This window comes from Macrobrachium nipponense, chromosome 9 (genome assembly GCF_015104395.2).
Source record: "Macrobrachium nipponense isolate FS-2020 chromosome 9, ASM1510439v2, whole genome shotgun sequence".
Classification (NCBI taxonomy): Eukaryota; Metazoa; Arthropoda; class Malacostraca; order Decapoda; family Palaemonidae; genus Macrobrachium; species Macrobrachium nipponense.
In genome coordinates this window covers 11,849,099-11,868,520 of record NC_061110.1, presented here as the reverse complement: position 1 = coordinate 11,868,520, position 19,422 = coordinate 11,849,099, and the positions used below count along the sequence as shown (strand labels likewise).

General features: G+C 37.2%; 1 protein-coding gene across 2 annotated transcripts in view; it reads left to right on the top strand.

Annotated features, from left to right (window-relative positions):
• Positions 1 to 11,853, top strand: part of LOC135218395 (N-acetylated-alpha-linked acidic dipeptidase 2-like) — a 25,356-nt gene extending 13,503 nt beyond the window's left edge. For both annotated transcript variants that reach the window (XM_064254692.1, XM_064254693.1), the window contains 12 exons: positions 146 to 335; positions 586 to 676; positions 1,142 to 1,326; positions 1,891 to 2,010; positions 6,805 to 6,887; positions 7,515 to 7,643; positions 8,256 to 8,335; positions 8,756 to 8,846; positions 9,178 to 9,436; positions 10,105 to 10,192; positions 10,453 to 10,545; positions 11,252 to 11,853. In XM_064254692.1, coding sequence (XP_064110762.1) covers positions 146 to 335; positions 586 to 676; positions 1,142 to 1,326; positions 1,891 to 2,010; positions 6,805 to 6,887; positions 7,515 to 7,643; positions 8,256 to 8,335; positions 8,756 to 8,846; positions 9,178 to 9,436; positions 10,105 to 10,192; positions 10,453 to 10,545; positions 11,252 to 11,453 — 1,611 coding nt within the window. In that variant the 3' untranslated portion in view covers positions 11,454 to 11,853. The remainder of the gene's footprint in view (positions 1 to 145; positions 336 to 585; positions 677 to 1,141; positions 1,327 to 1,890; positions 2,011 to 6,804; positions 6,888 to 7,514; positions 7,644 to 8,255; positions 8,336 to 8,755; positions 8,847 to 9,177; positions 9,437 to 10,104; positions 10,193 to 10,452; positions 10,546 to 11,251) is intronic.
• Positions 11,854 to 19,422: the final 7,569 nt, after the last annotated feature.

Sequence of the window (19,422 nt, the reverse complement as noted above, 5' to 3'; positions counted from 1 at the left end):
TGTTACACCTTTCAAACCATCTAACTTTCGATTTCTCTCTCGGCATTGAATGACCTCGTAGGTCCCAGCGCTTGACGTTCGGCCTGAGATTTAGAGTCCATTCCATTCACCTTTAATAATAGTTTGGCTCCGGTGTCTGCTGCAGGTCATTCACGCGGAGCAGCGCGGTGCCAAGGGAGTCATTCTGTACTCAGACCCACGAGACGTGGCTCTCGAAGGATGGGAGCCACAGGAGGTCTACCCCAACACTTTCTGGCTCCCTGGAAGTGGTATGCAGAGAGGGGAAACTCTCCTGGTGGACGGAGACCCACTCACTCCTGGGTGGCCCTCGACAGGTAATCCACGTTGCCTTGATGGAGGTCTGCAAATTGTTGTTGATCATCCACCCTCCAATCATCACACATACCAAATTGAAGCCTTCTAGCCTCAGTAGTTTTGATTTTATGTAGGGTTAAAGTTAGCCATACTCGTACTTCTGGCAGTGCTATAGATACCAACAACATAGGTCACTACCGGACCGTTGGCCAAGTTTCATGAGATACTTCGACACATTTTTTACTTCTTTTATTATTCTTTGTTCTTCAGAACATGCTTACAGGATCAACGAGGAAGACGCTGCTCTGCCAGGAATCCCTTGCCAGCCGATTGGGTACGGCGACGCGAGAGTCCTTTTAGAGTAAGTGTCGCTTTTCTTGAAATACATAATAAGACTTATAACAACTAGGAGAATCCGAACAAGTCATCTTAGTATTGACTTTTTGCTCTATAGATTTATAGAACCCTGTAATAATGAGTGGAAAGCCACAATTATAAAAATAATAACAATAATCTTACTATAATGGGCGTTATATCTGTCCATCCGACTGTCATTCAATCACGGCCAAACAGCTGGTGCAATGGGTATGAAACTTGGCAGGGTTATAGTGGGGACCCCTAAGATGGATTATAATGGGGTTTCATCCTACCTCCCCACCCTCTCCAAAGAGGGATGGGGTGAGAAGGGGTTCCCTGAAATGGAGCTGGTTCTCCCCGTGAAACGGGGCTGGTTATACCCGTAGAATTAGTTACTTTACGAATTTGTTATACATAATTTCCATATAAATATGTTTGATAGTAATAATATTAACAACTTTGATTGCAGAAAGCTAGATGGCCAGAAGGCCCCAAAGGACTGGATAGGGGGTCTTTACGACGTGTCCTACAACCTGGGACCTCAGATGATGCCCGAATTCGGGAACCACTCCATTCGCCTGCAGACCAACAACTGGAGGAGGATCACGAGGTCATACAACGTCGTGGGCACCATCAGGGGGGAGGTCGAGCCAGGTCTGAAATGAGGTCAATTGTCGAAATGAGGTTATTTCTCGGAAATTAGGTCAATTTTGAAAGAAAAGATTCTTGTTTGTCTTGCTGTAGGGAATGATAAATATAGGTGAACTGACCTAGATTCTTAAGGATATATATATATATATATATATATATATATATATATATATATATATATATATATATATATATGTGTGTGTGTGTGTGTGTGTGTGTGTGTGTAGGTATATGTATGTATGTACGGATTGTAATGTTTGCACACATGCACGCACGCAAACACACACACACACGCACACACACAATACATATATATAATATATATATATATATATATATATATATATATATAATATATATATATATTATATATATATGTATATATATATATATATATATATATATTATATATATATATATATATATACAAGAAATGGTAATGAATGACAGTACGAATATTGGGAATAATAGTACAAATATAAAAAATATTAGCAGGTTAAAAACAGATTGCATTCAACTGGCTGAATGACTGGTCTATATAGACTGTATTTTACTATTGTTTTACAGACCGGTACGTTTTGATTGGCAACCACCGAGACGCCTGGGGCTACGGTGCAGTCGATCCTTCGAGCGGCACTGTGCAGTTGCTGGAAACCGCCAGAGTCCTTGGGCAGCTCATGAAGCAGGGTATGTTAGGCCTTAGGGTACTCCTCTAAATAATAATAACAACACTCTTCTGTCGGTGCACCCTATGCTGTACAATGCAGGCATCACTCAAGATTCTCTGTGGCATCCCTTTGGCCCGTAGCTGCAGCCCCTTCTATTTCTTTGACTGTACCTCCATTCATATTCTCTCTTTTCTGTCTGGCTTTGCGTAGTGACCCTCTCCTAACAACTGTTTCACAGTGGAACTGCGAAAGGGTTTCCTCCCGTCACACGTTTCTACCCTTCTTGCCGTCAATTTCCCGGTAAGAGACGAATGACCTCGTAGGTCCCATCGCTTGGCATGTGCCCTAGATTCTATATTCCCCATATTCCCATTCCTAAAATAATAATAATAATATCTAGTTTCTCCTGGTATATCTTTTAATCTGTAGATATTCAGTTGACAACCCTTAGTGGACAGAGTCAACAGACTATAAACCCAATATTGCTTCAAAGAGAAATCATTTTACAGAGAAAAAGCCAAATAAAGGAAAAGGCGATAAATGAATAAATACAAGGGAATAGGGATCAAGGCATGATCCGACCTCCAGCTCATTCAGGGAGCTTGCTAAAATCTATGGACAAATAGCGTGTGTTTCACCAACGAAAATTAAAATAAATACACTATATTTTATTAGAAATAAATTTTCTGAACTGTTTGACATTCACATTATTTATTTTTTACATTTTCGTGCCAATAAATAAATCGTCAATATCCTATCCTAAAATTCCTGTATCTTCAACTCGAAGTGAAACACCTTTTTCAGACCTTCTTAGGCTTCTCCATAAGGTTTTTCTACCTGCCCCAACAAGAACAACAACAAAGTAGTTTGTAGGCTTCCTCCCCGAGTAATTGATAAAATCTATGTTTCCAAATTCAGGAGACGTTAGCAGATACCTGGAATGAATTGTTTCTCTTCATTTAAAAATTTGGGGTCAAACGGTTCCACCACGTTTTAGTTGTAGACAGAATTGAACTCCTTGCTAACTGAATAGTATTAAGCATAATAATAATAATAATAATAATAATAATAATAATAATAATGCTTGAAAATCTTATACATTGTCATACATCCGAGTCAAAAAAAGTGAGAAAAAATTGGAGAACCATATTTATTTCTGAGTGTAGCAATAGAGTGTTATTATTATTATTATTATTATCTAGTATTTTTTGTGTATTTCTTAATTTATACATTATTATTTATTTTTTTTTCTCTCTCTCTCTCTATCACAGTCCTCCAATTCGACTGGGTGGTATTTATAGTGTGGGGTTCCGGGTTGCATCCTGCCTCCTTAGGAGTCCATCACTTTTCTTACTATGTGTGCCGTTTCTAGGATCACACTCTTCTGCATAAGTCCTGGAGCTACTTCAGCCTCTAGTTTTTCTAGACTCCTTTTCAGGGATCTTGGGATCGTGCCTAGTGCTCCTGTGATTATGGGTACAATTTCCACTGGCATATCCCATATCCTTCTTATTTCTATTTTCAGGTCTTGATACTTATCCATTTTTTCCCTCTCTTTCTCTTCAACTCTGGTGTCCCATGGTATTGCGGCATCAATGAGTGATACTTTCTTCTTGACTTTGTCAATCAACGTGACGTTGATTGACAAAATCAAGAAGAAAGTATCACTCATTGATGTCGCAATACCATGGGACACCAGAGTTGAAGAGAAAGAGAGGGAAAAAATGGATAAGTATCAAGATCTGAAAATAGAAATAAGAAGGATATGGGATATGCCAGTGGAAATTGTACCCATAATCATAGGAGCACTAGGCACGATCCCAAGATCCCTGAAAAGGAGTCTAGAAAAACTAGAGGCTGAAGTAGCTCCAGGACTTATGCAGAAGAGTGTGATCCTAGAAACGGCACACATAGTAAGAAAAGTGATGGACTCCTAAGGAGGCAGGATGCAACCCGGAACCCCACACTATAAATACCACCCAGTCGAATTGGAGGACTGTGATAGAGAGAGAGAGAGAAAAAAAAATAAATAATAATGTATAAATTAAGAAATACACAAAAAATACTAGATAATAATAATAATAATAACACTCTATTGCTACACTCAGAAATAAATATGGTTCTCCAATTTTTTCTCACTTTTTTTGACTCGGATGTATGACAATGTATAAGACGTATCACCCTATCCGTTCTGATACCATAGTCCCAGATGATCTTTGCGTGATTGTTTTCTATCACTCCCTCAGGTTGGTGCTCGTACCACTTATTACTGCAAGCTAGCTGATGTTTCTTGCACAGGCTCCAGTGGAGGGCTTTTGCCACTGAATCATGCCTCTTTTTGTACTGGTTCTGTGCAAGTGCCAGGCATTCGCTTGCTATGTGGTTTATGGTTTCATTTTTCGTATTGCACTTCCTTCATATGGGAGAGATGTTATTTCCGTCTATCGTTCTTTGAACATATCTGGTTCTTAGGGCCTGATCTTGTGCCGCTGTTATCATTCCTTCAGTTTCCTTCTTGAGCTCTCCCCTCTGTAGCCATTGCCATGTGTCATCGCTGGCTAGTTCTTTAGTCTGTCTCATGTATTGTCCGTGCATTGGTTTGTTGTGCCAGTCCTCTGTTCTGTCTGTCATTCTCCTGTCTCTGTATATTTCTGGGTCTTCGTCTACTTTTATTAGTCCTTCTTCCCATGCACTCTTTAGCCACTCGTCTTCACTGGTTTTCAGATATTGCCTCAGTGCTCTGTTCTCGATGTTGACGCAGTCCTCTATACTTAGTAGTCCTCTCCCTCCTTCTTTTCGTGTTATGTATAGTCTGTCCATATTTGCTCTTGGGTGTAGTGCTTTGTGTATTATCATGTGTTTCCTGGTTTTCTGATCTATGCTGCGGAGTTCTGCCTTCGTCCATTCCACTATTCCTGCGCTGTATCTGATTACTGGCACTGCCCATGTGTTTATGGCTTTTATCATATTTCCGGCGTTGAGTTTTGACTTGAGTATCGCCTTGAGTCTCTGCATATATTTTTTTCTGATCGTGTCCTTCATCTCTTGGTGTTTTATATCCCCTCCTTCCATTATTCCCAGGTATTTGTATCCTGTCTCATCTATGTGTTTGATGTTGCTCCCATCTGGTAGCTTTATCCCTTCAGTTCTCGTTACTTTGCCTTTTTGTATGGTTACTAAGGCATTTTTCTATTCCAAACTCCATCCTGATGTCCCCAGATACAATTCTTACAGTCTGGATTATGGTATCTATTTCCTTGATGCTCTTACCATACAGCTTGATGTCGTCCATGAACATCAGATGGTTGATTCTGTTGCCTCTTTTCTTGAGTTGGTACCCGGCATCCATCTTCTGTAGTACTTTTGTCATGGGAATCATGGCTACTTCGAAGAGTAGTGGGGACAGTGAGTCGTCCTGGAAGATCCCTCTCCTGATATTAACCTCTGCTAGTCTTATTCCAGAACTTGTAAGTATTGTATTCCAGTTGAGCATTGTATTTTTGAGGAAGCTGATGGTGTTTTCCTCTGCCCCATATATTTTCAGGCATTCTATTAGCCATGTGTGTGGTATCATGTCGAAGGCTTTCTTATAGTCTATGCATGCCATGCTTAGGTTGGTTTTCCTTCTACTGTTCTTCATTACCATTTTGTCTACCAGGAGCTGGTCTTTTGTGCCCCTACACTTCTTCTGCAGCCTTTCTGTTGGTGGGGGATGGTGTTTGTCTCCTCTAGGTAGTTGTATATCCTTTCACTGATGATACCTGTTAGTAACTTCCACATTATTGGTAGTCAGGTGATAGGCCTGTAGTTACTGGCTATATTTCCCTTACTCTTGTCTTTTTGTACTAAGGATGTTCTTCCTGTGGTCATCCATTTGGGCGCATGGTGATTTGAGATACAATGCTGGAGTTGTTCTGCTATTCGTGGGTGTAGGGCCTTGAAGTTTTTGAGCCAGTATCCATGGACTTCATCGGGACCTGGGGCTTTCCAGTTTGGCATTTTCTTTAGTTGGTGTCTGACTGTGTCTGTCGTGATCTCTGTGAATCTTTGTTTTATTCTCCCTGTTTCTTCTTCCTTGACTTCCTGGAGCCATGTTGCATGTTTGTTGTGTGATACCGGATTCGGCTTCAGGAATTTCTGGGTGGTTGTCTTCCCCTCTTAGTTGGCTGTATAGTCTTTCCTGGTTGGTTCCGAATAGTTTGTTCTGTTGGTATCCCTTATTCCTGTTCATGTACCGTTGGATCTTATGTGCTTTGGCCTTAAGCCTCTGTTTTACATCTTCTATTGTGTTGTTTAGTCCCCTCTCTTGTACTTTGTATTTCTCGTTGAGTTCCTCCCTTGTTTTCTTGCTTCTTAGCCTTTTTTCTGTCATCTCTTTCAGTTTACTCAAGTCAGATCTCATCACCATGATTTGCTTTTCCAGGCGCCTTTTCCAAGGAGGTTGCTGTTTTGGTTTCTGTTGGGTTGGTTGTGCTGGTGGTGTTATTATTATTATTATTCTTATTATTATTATTATTATTATTATTATTATTATTATTATTATTATTTTATATATGTTATTCTTAGTGTTGACATTATTATTATTATTATTATTATTATTATTATTATTATCATCTCCACAAGAGAAACTCCGTCTTTTTTGGTCTTGCTATTTATTGGACACAATAATTTTTTAAAGAAACCTCTAAATATTTTTCGGCTTATTCTTCTCTTGTTTATTTATTTATTTATTTATTTATTTATTTATTTATTTATTTATTTATTTATTTATCTATTTATTTATTTATTCCTTTGTTTGTTTGTTTGTTTTCAGGGTGGCGCCCGAGACGCACGCTAGTCTTCTGCAGTTGGGGAGCCGAGGAATTCGGTATCATCGGCTCGACCGAATGGGTGCAGGTAATGGAAAAATCAACCCGATTTAAAATCTAACAAATGAATAGGTTTGAGCTGTTTGGTGCAGTCAGCTGTGGGTCCCAATGGTGCCTGAGAACTAGTAGATTTAGAGTTGGTAAATACGTATAAAAGCTTATCGTAATTCATGTCATGAGAAGTTTGAATGCATACGGAGGAATGGTCCTTGATACTGGATGTCAGTCATTTTGTGGATACACTAGAAGGTGGAAAAACTGTTCTTCGTAGCGTCATTTCTGTCTACGTCTGCATTTCATCCTGTCCTTTGCTTTGTTTCCCACCTAACTATCCAACTTCTTCAACTTTCCCTGCTCCAGTGCTCACTTCTCAGCAGTCAATTACAAATCCTTTTTGGTGAACCATATGGGAGCAGACATTATGACCAAGTAACCTGGTTAAACTACTGTGTAATAATAATAATACGTGAAATTTCTTCTTTCTGTATTTTCCTTTACTTGGTGGGGGCGTACAAACAGGTTTGAAGGAGGAGGGTGGAAGTCTCCTCTACCCTCTCGTTCCCCTATCTACCCCTGGGGCTGACAATCCAGTTTGCAGGAGAGGGTGTATTAACTTTAGCAGTAACTGTAGTATCATCTGAACTGTTCTTTCCAGGAACACTTGGAGAAACTAGCGGAGCGAGCTGTGTTGTACATCAACACTGACGTTTGTGCCTCTGGGCCTATCATGAACGTTCCCTCCAGCCCTCTGATATGGGATGCTGTTCTGGAGGTCTCCAAAATGGTAAGTTAAGTTTGCTTCTGAGACAGAGAGGCTCAACGTTAGTTTAGGTTAGGCTCCCCCGAAGGATTAGATATTTTTACGTGGCTAGGCACCAAATGGTTATACCTAGCAACGGGACCTACATATTTATTGTGGGATCCGAACCGCATTATGTCGAGAAATGGATATCTAATCACCAGAAATATATCCCCCTGATTTGACGTTGGCAGAGCGGGGAGGTAGAACTCGCGACTACCGAATTGGTAGGTGAGCATATACCACTCATCCAATGACGAACTTGTCAAGGACCCATAGTTTTTCAATCAAGAACAAGACTAAAAGAAATCAAGAAATTTGCAACGTTACTGTATGAGGTAGTACAGAGGATTACCATTCTAAACTTCACGAATTATTTAATCAGTCATTAGCAAAGGTCATCTGTATCAGTGGCCATTCTTAAGATTCAGAGATATCTTAGATATGTGACACTGCCTTTTAGCAAGCACTTTGGTATTTACCATGATTATTGTTACTTTCGCTTCATCGTCTTGATAAGTTATTTGATTGGATGACTTTTTTATCGTCTTGATAAATATTTTCCTTTGAGGAAAGCTTTCTAATTTTTTTTCTCAGGTTCCTGGCGTAAGAAATGGAAAGACACTCTACGACGAAACGGCTGCTTATCACGCCCTTCAGAATAAATCGGCCCCTGAGTAAGTGTATAAGGGTTTTTGGGGGGGTTGGGGGGCAGGCCAACTGTCTAAAATAGTACAAATAGTTGATATATGCTGGAAAAGTATACTCTGGAAGGACACAAGTTCAATACATAGCCTGTGAGCAATGAGGAAACTTCATGAACTTTAACATGATTTTGTGGATCTTATGATAAATTTTTACCTTAGATTGAAGTTTCAAGCAAATGCACATACCTGTGAAACATTCAAGTTCAAATATTAAGACCAATTGAAAAGTATCTTGAAAATAGGGCCACATATTGCAACAATCAACGCGATTTCTGTAATTCAAAAGAAAATTTTAAAAATTTCTACTTCCCAAAACTGTTTCTTGGAGCTGTTAGTCTGTTTCTGGTGAGCTGCATATTCCTAACATCGTACAAATCCTTTCATTTTCAGGATGGTAACACTGGGAGGAGGCAGCGACTACGCCCCGTTTTCGTTCTATTGTGGAATCCCATCGCTAGACATCTGGTTCAAAACAGACAGGGTTGGAGAATTGTATAACAGTTGCTTGTAGTACAACATTCGAATATAGGCTTTAGAGCCTTTTAAATATCCTGCTCCAAGATTATGCAATAAGCTCTCACTCAAAAATTCAGAATGTGTCTTTATTATTATGTCTACTATGAATTGAGTTTGTAGGTCTCCCAGAGTGCCTTTGATGGAATGGTGTTCATGGGAAAAAAAACGGTGAACAGTAGACAGTCCTGCCAGACCATGAAGTAAACCTCTTTTTGCCTTTACCTTCTAGCACAGAAACCCTTGGAGCGGGCAACCTCCCTTCCTTGCATATAATAAAAGTATTTCCTCCCTTCCAGAACAAGTATGACATTACCATCTACCCATCCTACCACACTGGATACGAGACCTTCCACATGATGGCGAACCACATTGATCCAGGCTTAAGGATCGTCCAGGGCTGCGGCAGAGTGGCCCTCCTGACCCTGAAGTACTTTGGAGACTCCGCCATCCTTCCCTACAGCTTGGAGAGGTTCCCTGAAGCTGTCAAAAGAGCCCTGGGGCGCTTCAAGAACAGTGGCAGCAGGAACAAACTGGTTGAGATATACGATAAGTACCGTGAGTTTTTCATTGTTTATAATGTCGTTAAGGATTGGCCCTGACTTACAACTGACTCGACTTACATCCCCCTCGACTTACAATCCATTCGACTTACATCTCACTCGACCTACAACCTACTCGACTTACGTCCCCAGTGACTTACAATCTATTCAACTTACATCCCACTTAACTTATAACCTCCTGAGTCAATTTATGTCTCACTCGACCTACAACCTGCTCAACTTACGTCCCCCTCGACTTAGGTTTGACTCGACTTACAAGCTACTGGCCTTGCATCTCACTCGACTACCATTCTACTCATATCTTTCTTGGGCTAAGACCATCCATTATCCAACTGAGGAATTTAAAGAACCATGAAAATAGGATAATGTAGAAAAGATTAAATTCGCAACTGCGATGACCACTGTCATGCAAAAATCATCAAACGACTCGTTACTGACAACTGGGGGCATAGTTACAAATTTCAGATACAGATGACCTATTGTCTCACTTACAAATTCGAGATACAGATTAGCTTTGTTTCTAATCTTTAATTCCATTATCAACCAACAAGAATAAGTTCTGAGGAAAGAAACGATTAATTTTTCATTAATATTTTTACTATTTACTTTTCCCAGAAATAGATAATTGATCATTTATAAATATTTTCTGTATGCTCTTTGCAGCTCTTCTGGAAGAATCCGTTGACAACTTTACTCTGGCAACATCTGCCTTTGCCAGCAAGTTGAAGAACTTCAAAAACAACCTTCAAGAGTTAGTAATTCAGTGTTTAAAAATCTTAGGATTTGGAAGTAATGGTTGAAATACATTTTTTTTATTTCAAGCATAAACTCAAGAATATTCCCCACAATTATGCACTGTTCTTTAGTATCATATCTACTAAATACTGATACTTGATGCCTGAAACCATCAAGAATAATACTTATTATTATAGGCATTATCCTCATGAATATGTTCCTGTATATATTTTTTCCTGATTATTTTCCTCATTTTTTTTATATTCTTTTACTCAGCCCAATTATGATCCGAGCCATCAACGACCAGATGATGAAACTGGAACAGGTGTTTGTGTTACCTGCCGGTCTGCCTGGAAGGCCTGAGACCAGGTGAGCTTCGACTGACTTTTGACATTTATTATTTTAAAATAAAGTTAGTTTTAGAAAATTTAAATGAATATCACTATAAGCTCCCACTTGAAATTAGCAGTAAGAGCAGAGGTTGCTTGTTATTTCTGTTTTAATTAACATCGTTTCTGTGATACCGGGAATTTTGCACATTAAGTGGACATGATTTCTTTATTTTAGGTGAGACTAGTCTAACCACTGTCACGTTTCTTGCTCATCAAGGATAACTTATATAAAGTTACTATAATACAAACATCTAATTTTATATTATGCAGTGACTTTCCTCTTAATACCTGTTTCCTTTTGTGTCATGTGCTTGTGTAAAATTGGGTGCATTAAGAATGAGCAGAAGTTTATTTTAGGCACCCCATCTTTAAAGGAGCGCTTCGAAAATTCCCATTTTCTGTGTAAATACTAAAACACTCCTAGTGCTTTCCATCCCTTCGAAATCTCTAACTCTGTTACTGCAGGTCTTTCTCTAATGTTTCAAATATCTTATGATGTCTAATCTTTCTTTCAGTGGTTCAAATACAAACAAACTCCTTCTAGTGCTTTCCATCTCTTCGAAATCTCTAACTCTGTTACTGCAGGTCTTTCTCTGATGTTTCAAATATCTTATGATGTCCACTCTTTCTTTCAGTGGTTCAAAATATCGTTTCTAAACTACCCGTTTTCTATGTCATTGCAGGCACGCCATCTTTGCTCCCAGCCTGTTCGACGACTACGCCGTGTCCGGTTTTCCGGCGATAGCGGATCTCCTGTACGAATACTACGCCCTTCCTCCTAAGGCCCGCCAGGGGAAAGGGAAGGAGATCATGAGACACATCTCGGACCTGACGATCCTTTTCCAGAAGGCAACGGGTCTCCTGGAAGACTTCCACATTATATAGGCCTAGATAGGTCTACTAGATTTCGATGTTAGACTCACAAGAGCAACTTTTCTATCGTGTCTTTAAAAGACGGTTTTCCAAATTGAAGCGATGACGACCTTTTGGATTCCTATTCTATCAATAACTTAGGCTACTTTATCCAAAGTCTGCCTATTTACTAAAATAACTTGCTCGTGTGACATGTCTTTTAGATTTTTATTTATTCTTAACAGACCTAGTTACAGTTTTTTTTTTTCTAAAATCGATGAGTATCATCGATACTTTTCTTTTTAATATTAAGGACGCAGATATGTTCGTTATCAGTAAATAACGACTGTTGTGCTTTTCTATTTATTTGTTGTATGTTATTGATTGGAAAATAAAATGCTGTGGACTAACCTCGTCCACATTCAGAAATATGGATATCCTTTTATTATTATTATTATTATTATTATTATTATTATTATTATTATTATTATTATTATGTGACAGGTGTAGGCTACACCTACTGGAGTAAACAGAGTAGACAAAAACTAAAAAAAAAAATATTAGTACTATATTTTAGAGCCCTCAAATATTCAAAACCTCTATATATATATATATATATATATATATATATATATATATATATATATATATATATATATATATATATAAAGATACTTATGTGCATTAGCTTAAAGATAAGAATTTTGAGCGCCCAAGATTTTTCAAACAACAGAAATAAAAGTTTTAGGATTTTTGAAGGTTCCCCCTAGTCACGCCAGGGTGATGCTAGGACCCCGTTTCGGTGCCTAATTTAACCTAATAAGCACCATGGAAAATGGTGTAACCAGGCTTTTATATCTGTGGGTGTAACAGAACAGGCTGAGTAATTCAGAGAAGCACAGAAGGCAGAAAATCCTGCACTCTGTAGGACTCCTAATACTTTCTAGTATATCTCTACATTGTCTTAAAACCTATTTGGTTTTCTTGATTTTTGTGTGAACAATGACACCATGATACAATGTAGTAACTATAATTTCACTCTAATCAAACGTAGGCCTTAAAAAATTTTGGTGGGAACTGGACTGTTGTTTATTTGTAATTGAAAATTAGGCTTACCACCGGGGACTAGACTCATCATAATATTTCTATTCTGTACCTTATCATTAGTCAGAAAAGTTTTGTGTAAATATTAGTGTTCCAAGTTTCACCAAACACAAAGCCGTCAGTTTGTGTTGCTGAAATAGGTTACAAAACTATGGCAGTTGGTACTAGTTCAACCAAATTGAACCAGTCCCATTTGACATAGTCCCAAACACTACCTCCACGTTTGTACCGTCCATTAGTGCTTCTTTATTAACAGCTCGATCTTTTAGTGACTGTTCCCACTTAGTTTATCTCAAGTGGAACAAAATTTGACCAAGGATTAATTTCAAAGCGACTGTGAGGTTCTTATGTAATGTGGAGCATTGTCCCATACTTAGGCCTACTACATCTTCACGTTCCACTGCTGAATTGCTCTGAAATTTACAGGTAATTTTTAGATAATAAACGGAATGCCATGGTCAGCGACACTTGAATAAGTGACGCAAGTGAAGTTCCTTTGTGTCAGAAGTGTTACTTTTTTATACAAACCATTTTAAATTTATGAAAATGAAACGTTCATCTGTTAGCCATAATGCATTCGTTTTTGGTTTGGATAAATGATTACAGTAAGCCGTTATTCTTTGTAATTATGCTCTGTAATCAAGCTGTTCATTGGCCCCATTTAATTCTACATAGGTCTTAAAATCTCGGACCATGGAAAATCGTATGTAGGCCCATAAAGTTCCTTCTGAGCTGAGAGAAGGGTTCACAGATTCTCTCTCTCTCTTAGAATAAAGGTAAAAAAGTCACGAGAAAAACTAACAATAATTCATTGTGGCTGGTATTAAAGTCACAGGGAAAAAGTAACCTAACCTAACCTTACTTTATGATTACCGGCCACCATAAATCAATGTGACTTTTTTCTATGCCTTTTTCCTAATCATAATTGCAAATTTTTCTCTGAATCCTGCTCATGATAGTTTTTCATTGGCACACAGATTCACCATTCCTGACAACTAGGAACTGGGAATTTGGGGAACTGCATAGGTCTAGGCTACCTGCTAAGAGAACAGCAACCATTGCCTTGTTCCTCCAGGTCTCACGTGGGAAGAAAGTGGTTTACAACAGATAAAAACATTTCCTTTCTTCCATAAGAGAAGCTTACGTCGTATTTCTTATGATTAGGCATATATTAGGTTCCTGAAGACGATGTTTCTCGTGTCTAAAGGTAAAGAGAGACAATTGTGTAAAAAAAATAATGATGAAGATTATAATATACTGTATTTGACGGCATATAAGATGCATGGGGATAGAAGACGCACCCTCATTTCAGCAGGTCAGATTCGGAAAAAAAGTTTTTAGTGTATTGAAGCATATATTGTTGAAAACAGTCTAGCTGTTCAGACGGCCAACGAAGAATTGGCGTAGTTTCTTATTGCCATATGCAGGTGCCAAATTATTTAATTAACAATAAATAACATTTCCTTTCAAAGGTGATGTACTTTAAATAAATTACATTAGAATTGAGTAGACTTATTCAATGTATTAAAGATAATCATTCTGCAAAGTAAGGAAAATATATACCGATGGGTCCACGATTTCTAATTTTATTCTCAACTCTAGCTTCGTGACAGCATACCGAAGATTTTGAAGTTGGCTTTGCTGCCGCTCGAGTCTTGACTCAACGTATCGTACTGCACTGGGGTGTTGTCATTTCATCTCCTACAGCCGATAAATAATACATCAAGGCGTTAACATTCTTTGAAAATGATATTTAATTAAACTAATTTTGTCCTTTGATCAATAAAATAATTTGCATGACACATTTAGTGGACCTAAATTGGACTTCTTTGATTTTCCCACATGATTAGCCTATACTCTGTTTTTTTCCATCTGTCCATCCGCCTGTAGTGTTTCCGCATGGTAACACTGCGTCCCGGGCTTTAAATAGTTACGCTCTGTGTAAGTTTTAGGTAAATAAAAGGATATCTGGGTGTACATTTTCAACTGAAAAGTGTTTTAAGAATTCACTGTATGCGAATTACACCGTTAACATTCAAAATAAGATATTGCTTAAGGCCCGGGACGCAGTGTTACCACGCGCAAACACCACATGCGGATGGACAGATGGAAAAAAACAGAGTATAGGTTTATTTTCAGCAGTATACTCTCTCGGATATGTAATATTAATTAATATCTAAATGCTTTATTTGATTATTCCCGTTATTCTTGTTTTATTAGCCATGTTCGCCTTTCTTCTTATCCTTTTTATAATTGCTTAACATAATTAACTCAGACCTGGCTATTCAAAGTCAAAAATCAAACGAATATAATTCAATCTTATTTTATATCGAATTCCTTGCATATCATCCTGTTTCATTTGGATACGTTGGAAAGCTGTGGGAGTCAAAACTGACGAAATACATTAAGAAAGGCTTACTTTCATTAATGCTGTCATAGGTTGATCTTTCTGTAGCTATTCGTTTCTTCTAAATAGAAATTAATTCAAATTAGTTTCACATGTATACCTAGACCTACTACCATAAGCATAAGTAGCTGAAAGGATAAGAAATATGAAAGGTGACGTTCTCGTTTAAGTCTATTTCATATGTTTTTTGCTTTTTTTTTTTTTTCAAGAAAAACCTACTGCTTTAATCAAGGGTTGCTCTTTGACGGCTACAGGGTGTAACACGAGTGTATGCACATATTTTGTGGAATGAAAGATAAAGTTTCTTTGAACAGAAAAATTTTATAAACATGCATTTTAAGCGTCCGTTGTCGGTGCGGGGAATTTTAAAATAACCGTTATCATTAGTGATGCTTTCATGAGATGGAGTTCGTAGTGAGAAGTCGGATCGAGTCGCCTGAGATGTAGAAGAGAGCGGAGGTGGCGCATAGGAGTGATGGAAGGATTGGGCCTATGTTAATAAAGTATCTCCCAATAAAATGTATTCTTTAGGTTTTGAAGAAAAAAATGTATGCATCATTGAAACTGTTTCCCTCCCTATCCGTGGTATTCACTGGCCACCGATAAAAAACAAAACAAAAAGAGTAAGCCTAACTGAATCTCTCATCCATCAAAGATAAGTTTGCTTATTCATTAGACTTATTCATTAGACAACTATCCAAGATTTCAAGTGTAGATTTAAAAATCTCTTCCTTTCCATCTGAAGTATTCATCAGACACCAGTCATAAGCGTAGAGCTCCTTATGATTCCTGGTTAAACAATGTCGTGACGAGGCACTAGAATTCAAAGTTCACAAATGAATGTTGCTCAGCAACATTTACACTACTGTATTGTCTTGCTCTCATGTTGTGCTTCGAGGTGTTCCACCTCTAGGCCCATGTTCTAAATTTTGCCGTTCTTTAAACAATTTGATTCATCTATGTATGATTCTCTCCGATTTATTAAGCTTTCTTGATACCTCTCTAACAGGAACTTGCACCGAATGCAGTGCAATAATTCTCTTGCTCATCGAGGGATAAAAGGACACATTGACATTGGATTCCCGTGCACATAACATCAAAAGCAATAGAGTTAGGTCGCCTGGGTCACACTGTTAGGATATCGTTTATATTTATTTATTTTTCTTCTTAATTTGATAGCATTTTGTGAGATTCCAACGTATTCTGTAAAATTTAACAAGTGGAATAGTTCAACTACCTTCAACTTAATATTGAAATGATAATTTAAGGACTATGTTCATGCGATACTACTAGTGATAAGTGTCTGCTATCTATTTGGTAATGTATATCTATGGTTGTGATATGACGTTTTTTATCCCTTCGTTTCGTTCACGTCAATTTTGCTATATGGAAAATAGTTTTACACAATAACATTACATAATGTTCTAAAGATATCAGTGGCTGTTTTTAACGTCATTACACATGATTTCTTCCATCTTTGAAAAGAAAAATAGATAAATAAGGCATGAATCGTGCGTCAGGCAAGTGAACGAAAAATTATGAAACTCTGTCACCAGATTTGTCGGCCAAAAAAACTGGTGGTAGAGTTTCATAATTTTTCGTTCACTTGCCTGACGCACGATTCGTGCCTTATTTATCTATTTTTCTTTTCAAAGATGTAAGAAATCATGTGTAATGATGTTAAAAACAGTCACTGATATCTTTAGAACATTGTGTTATGTTATCGTGTAAAACTATTTTTTCATATAGCAAAATTGACGTGAACGAAACGAAGTGATAAAAAACTTCATATCACAACCATAGATATACATTACCAAATAGATAGGAGACACCTATCACTAGTAGTATCGCATAAACAAAGTCCTTAAATTATCATTTCAGTATTAAGTTGAAGGTAGTTGAACTATTCCATTTGTTAAATTTTACAGAAAACATTGGAATCTCACAAAATGCTATCAAATTTAAAAAAAAAAGAAAAAAAAAACGATATCTTAACAGTGTGAACCAGGCGACCTCACTCTATTGCTTCCGATGTTATGTGCACGGGAATCTAATGTCAATGTGTCATTTATCGGTCTAAGAAACTTCCCTCGATGAGCGAGAGAATTATTGCACTGCATTCGGTGCAAGTTCCTGTTGGAGAGATATGAAGAAAGATGAATAAAATTGTTTAATGAACGGCAAAATTTAGAACATGGGCCTAGAGGTGGAATACCTCTAAGCACCACATGAGAGCAAGACAATACAGTAGTGTAAATGTTGCTGAGCAACATTCATTTGTGAACTTTGAATTCTAGTGCCTCGTCACGACATTGCTGAACCAGGAATCATAACTAGCTCTACGCTTATGACTGGTGTCTGATGAATACTTCAGATGGAGAGGAAGAGATTTTTAAATCTACACTTGAAGTCTTTGATAGTTGTCTAATGAATAAGTCTAATGGCTTACTCTTTTTGTTTTGTTTTTTATGGGTGGCCAGTGAATACCATGGATAGGGAGGGAAACGGTTTCAATGATGCATACATTTTTTTCTTCAAAACCTAAAGAATGCATTTTTTTGGGAGATACTTTATTAACATCGGCCTAATCTTTCCATCATTCCTATGCGCCACCTCCGCTCTCTTCTACATCTCAGGCGACTCGATCCAACTTCTCACTACGGACGCCTTAAAATGCATGTTTATAAAATATTTTCTGTTCAAAGAAACTTTATCTTTCATTCCACAAAATATGTGCGTACACTCGTGTTACATCCTGTAGCCGTCAAAGAGCAACCTTGATTAAAGCAGTAGGTTTTTCTTTAAAAAAAAAAGCAAAAAACATATGAAATAGACTTAAACGAGAACGTCACCTTTCATATTTCTTATCCTTTCAGCTACTTATAATATGCTTATGGTAGTAGGTCTAGTAGGTATACATGTGAAACTAATTTGAATTAATTTCTATTTAGAAGAAATGAATAGCTACAGAAAGATCAATCTAAGAAAGCTTTAAGGAAAGTAAGCCATTCTTAATGTATTCGTCAGTTTTGACCCCCACAGTTTTCCAACGTGTCCAAATGAAACAGGATGATATGCAAGGAATTCGATAAAAAATAAGACTGAATTATATTCGTTTGATTTTTTTAGGATTGTTTTTTAACTTTGAATAGCTAGGACTGAGTTATTACGTTAGGCAATTATGAAAAGGATAAGAAGAAAGGCGAACATGGCTAATAAAACAAGAATAACGGGAATAGTCAAATAAAGCAGATTAATATATATATATATATATATATATATATATATATATATATATATATATATATATATATATATATATAATATATATATATATGTTATATATTAATATATATATATATATATATATATATATATATATATATTGTCGATTTAAATATTCATTAATATTACGTATCCGAGAGAGTATACTGCTGAAAATAGACCTAGGCTAATCATGTGAGAAAATCAGAAGTCCAATTTAGGCCCACTAAATGTGTCATGCAAATTACCTTATTGAGCAAAGGACAAAATTAGTTTAACTAAACATCGTTTTCAAAGAATGTTAACGCCTTGATGTATTATTTATCGGCTGTAGGAGACGAAATGACACACACCCAGTGCAGTACGATATGTTGAGTCAAGACTCGAGCGGCAGCAAAGCCAACTTCAAAGTCTTCGGTATGCTGTCACGAAGCTAGAGTTGAGAATAAAATTAGAAATAGTGGACCCATCGGTATATATTTTCCTTACTTTGCAAAATAATTATCTTTAATACGTTGAATAAGTCTACTCAGTTCTAATGTAATTCATTTCAAGTATAGCACCTTTGAAAGGAAATGTTATTTATTGTTAATTAAATAATTTGGCACCTGCATATGGCAATATTTCCATAACGAACAATGAATTAAGAAACTACGCCAATTCTTCGTTGGCCATTTGTACATTACACAAGCGAAACATAGCTGTATAAAAGCAATTTGGCAGTACAGGCAGGCAATAAGCATACCCACAAGGACATCTCAATAGCAGGAAATAATAAATAATAATAACATAATAATAATAATAATAATAATAATAATAATAATAATAATATTAGTATTAGTAATGATAATAATAATAATAAAAGCAATTTGGCAGTGCAGACAAGCACTAAGCATACACAAGACATCTCATTAGCAGGAAATAAGCAGGCTGTTAGTATAGGCATGCAAAGCAATCACAGTAATAACAAAACATTGGACACGAAAATAATGCCAGCAGTGCATATGGACTAAAAAGTCGTACAAATTTGCTAATTAAATCAAAATGTCGTAGTTCATACAGCAATGGGTCATACATCTGGCAACGATGATGCCGTAGTTTTATTCCTCGCCAACAGATGGCATTACCGGTAAGTCAGAGCGCCGATCAGGTGTATAAACGCAAGTCACAGCATTTCAGATTAGATTGTTTTCATTTTTACGAATTCATTTTTAAAGCACCGGTAAT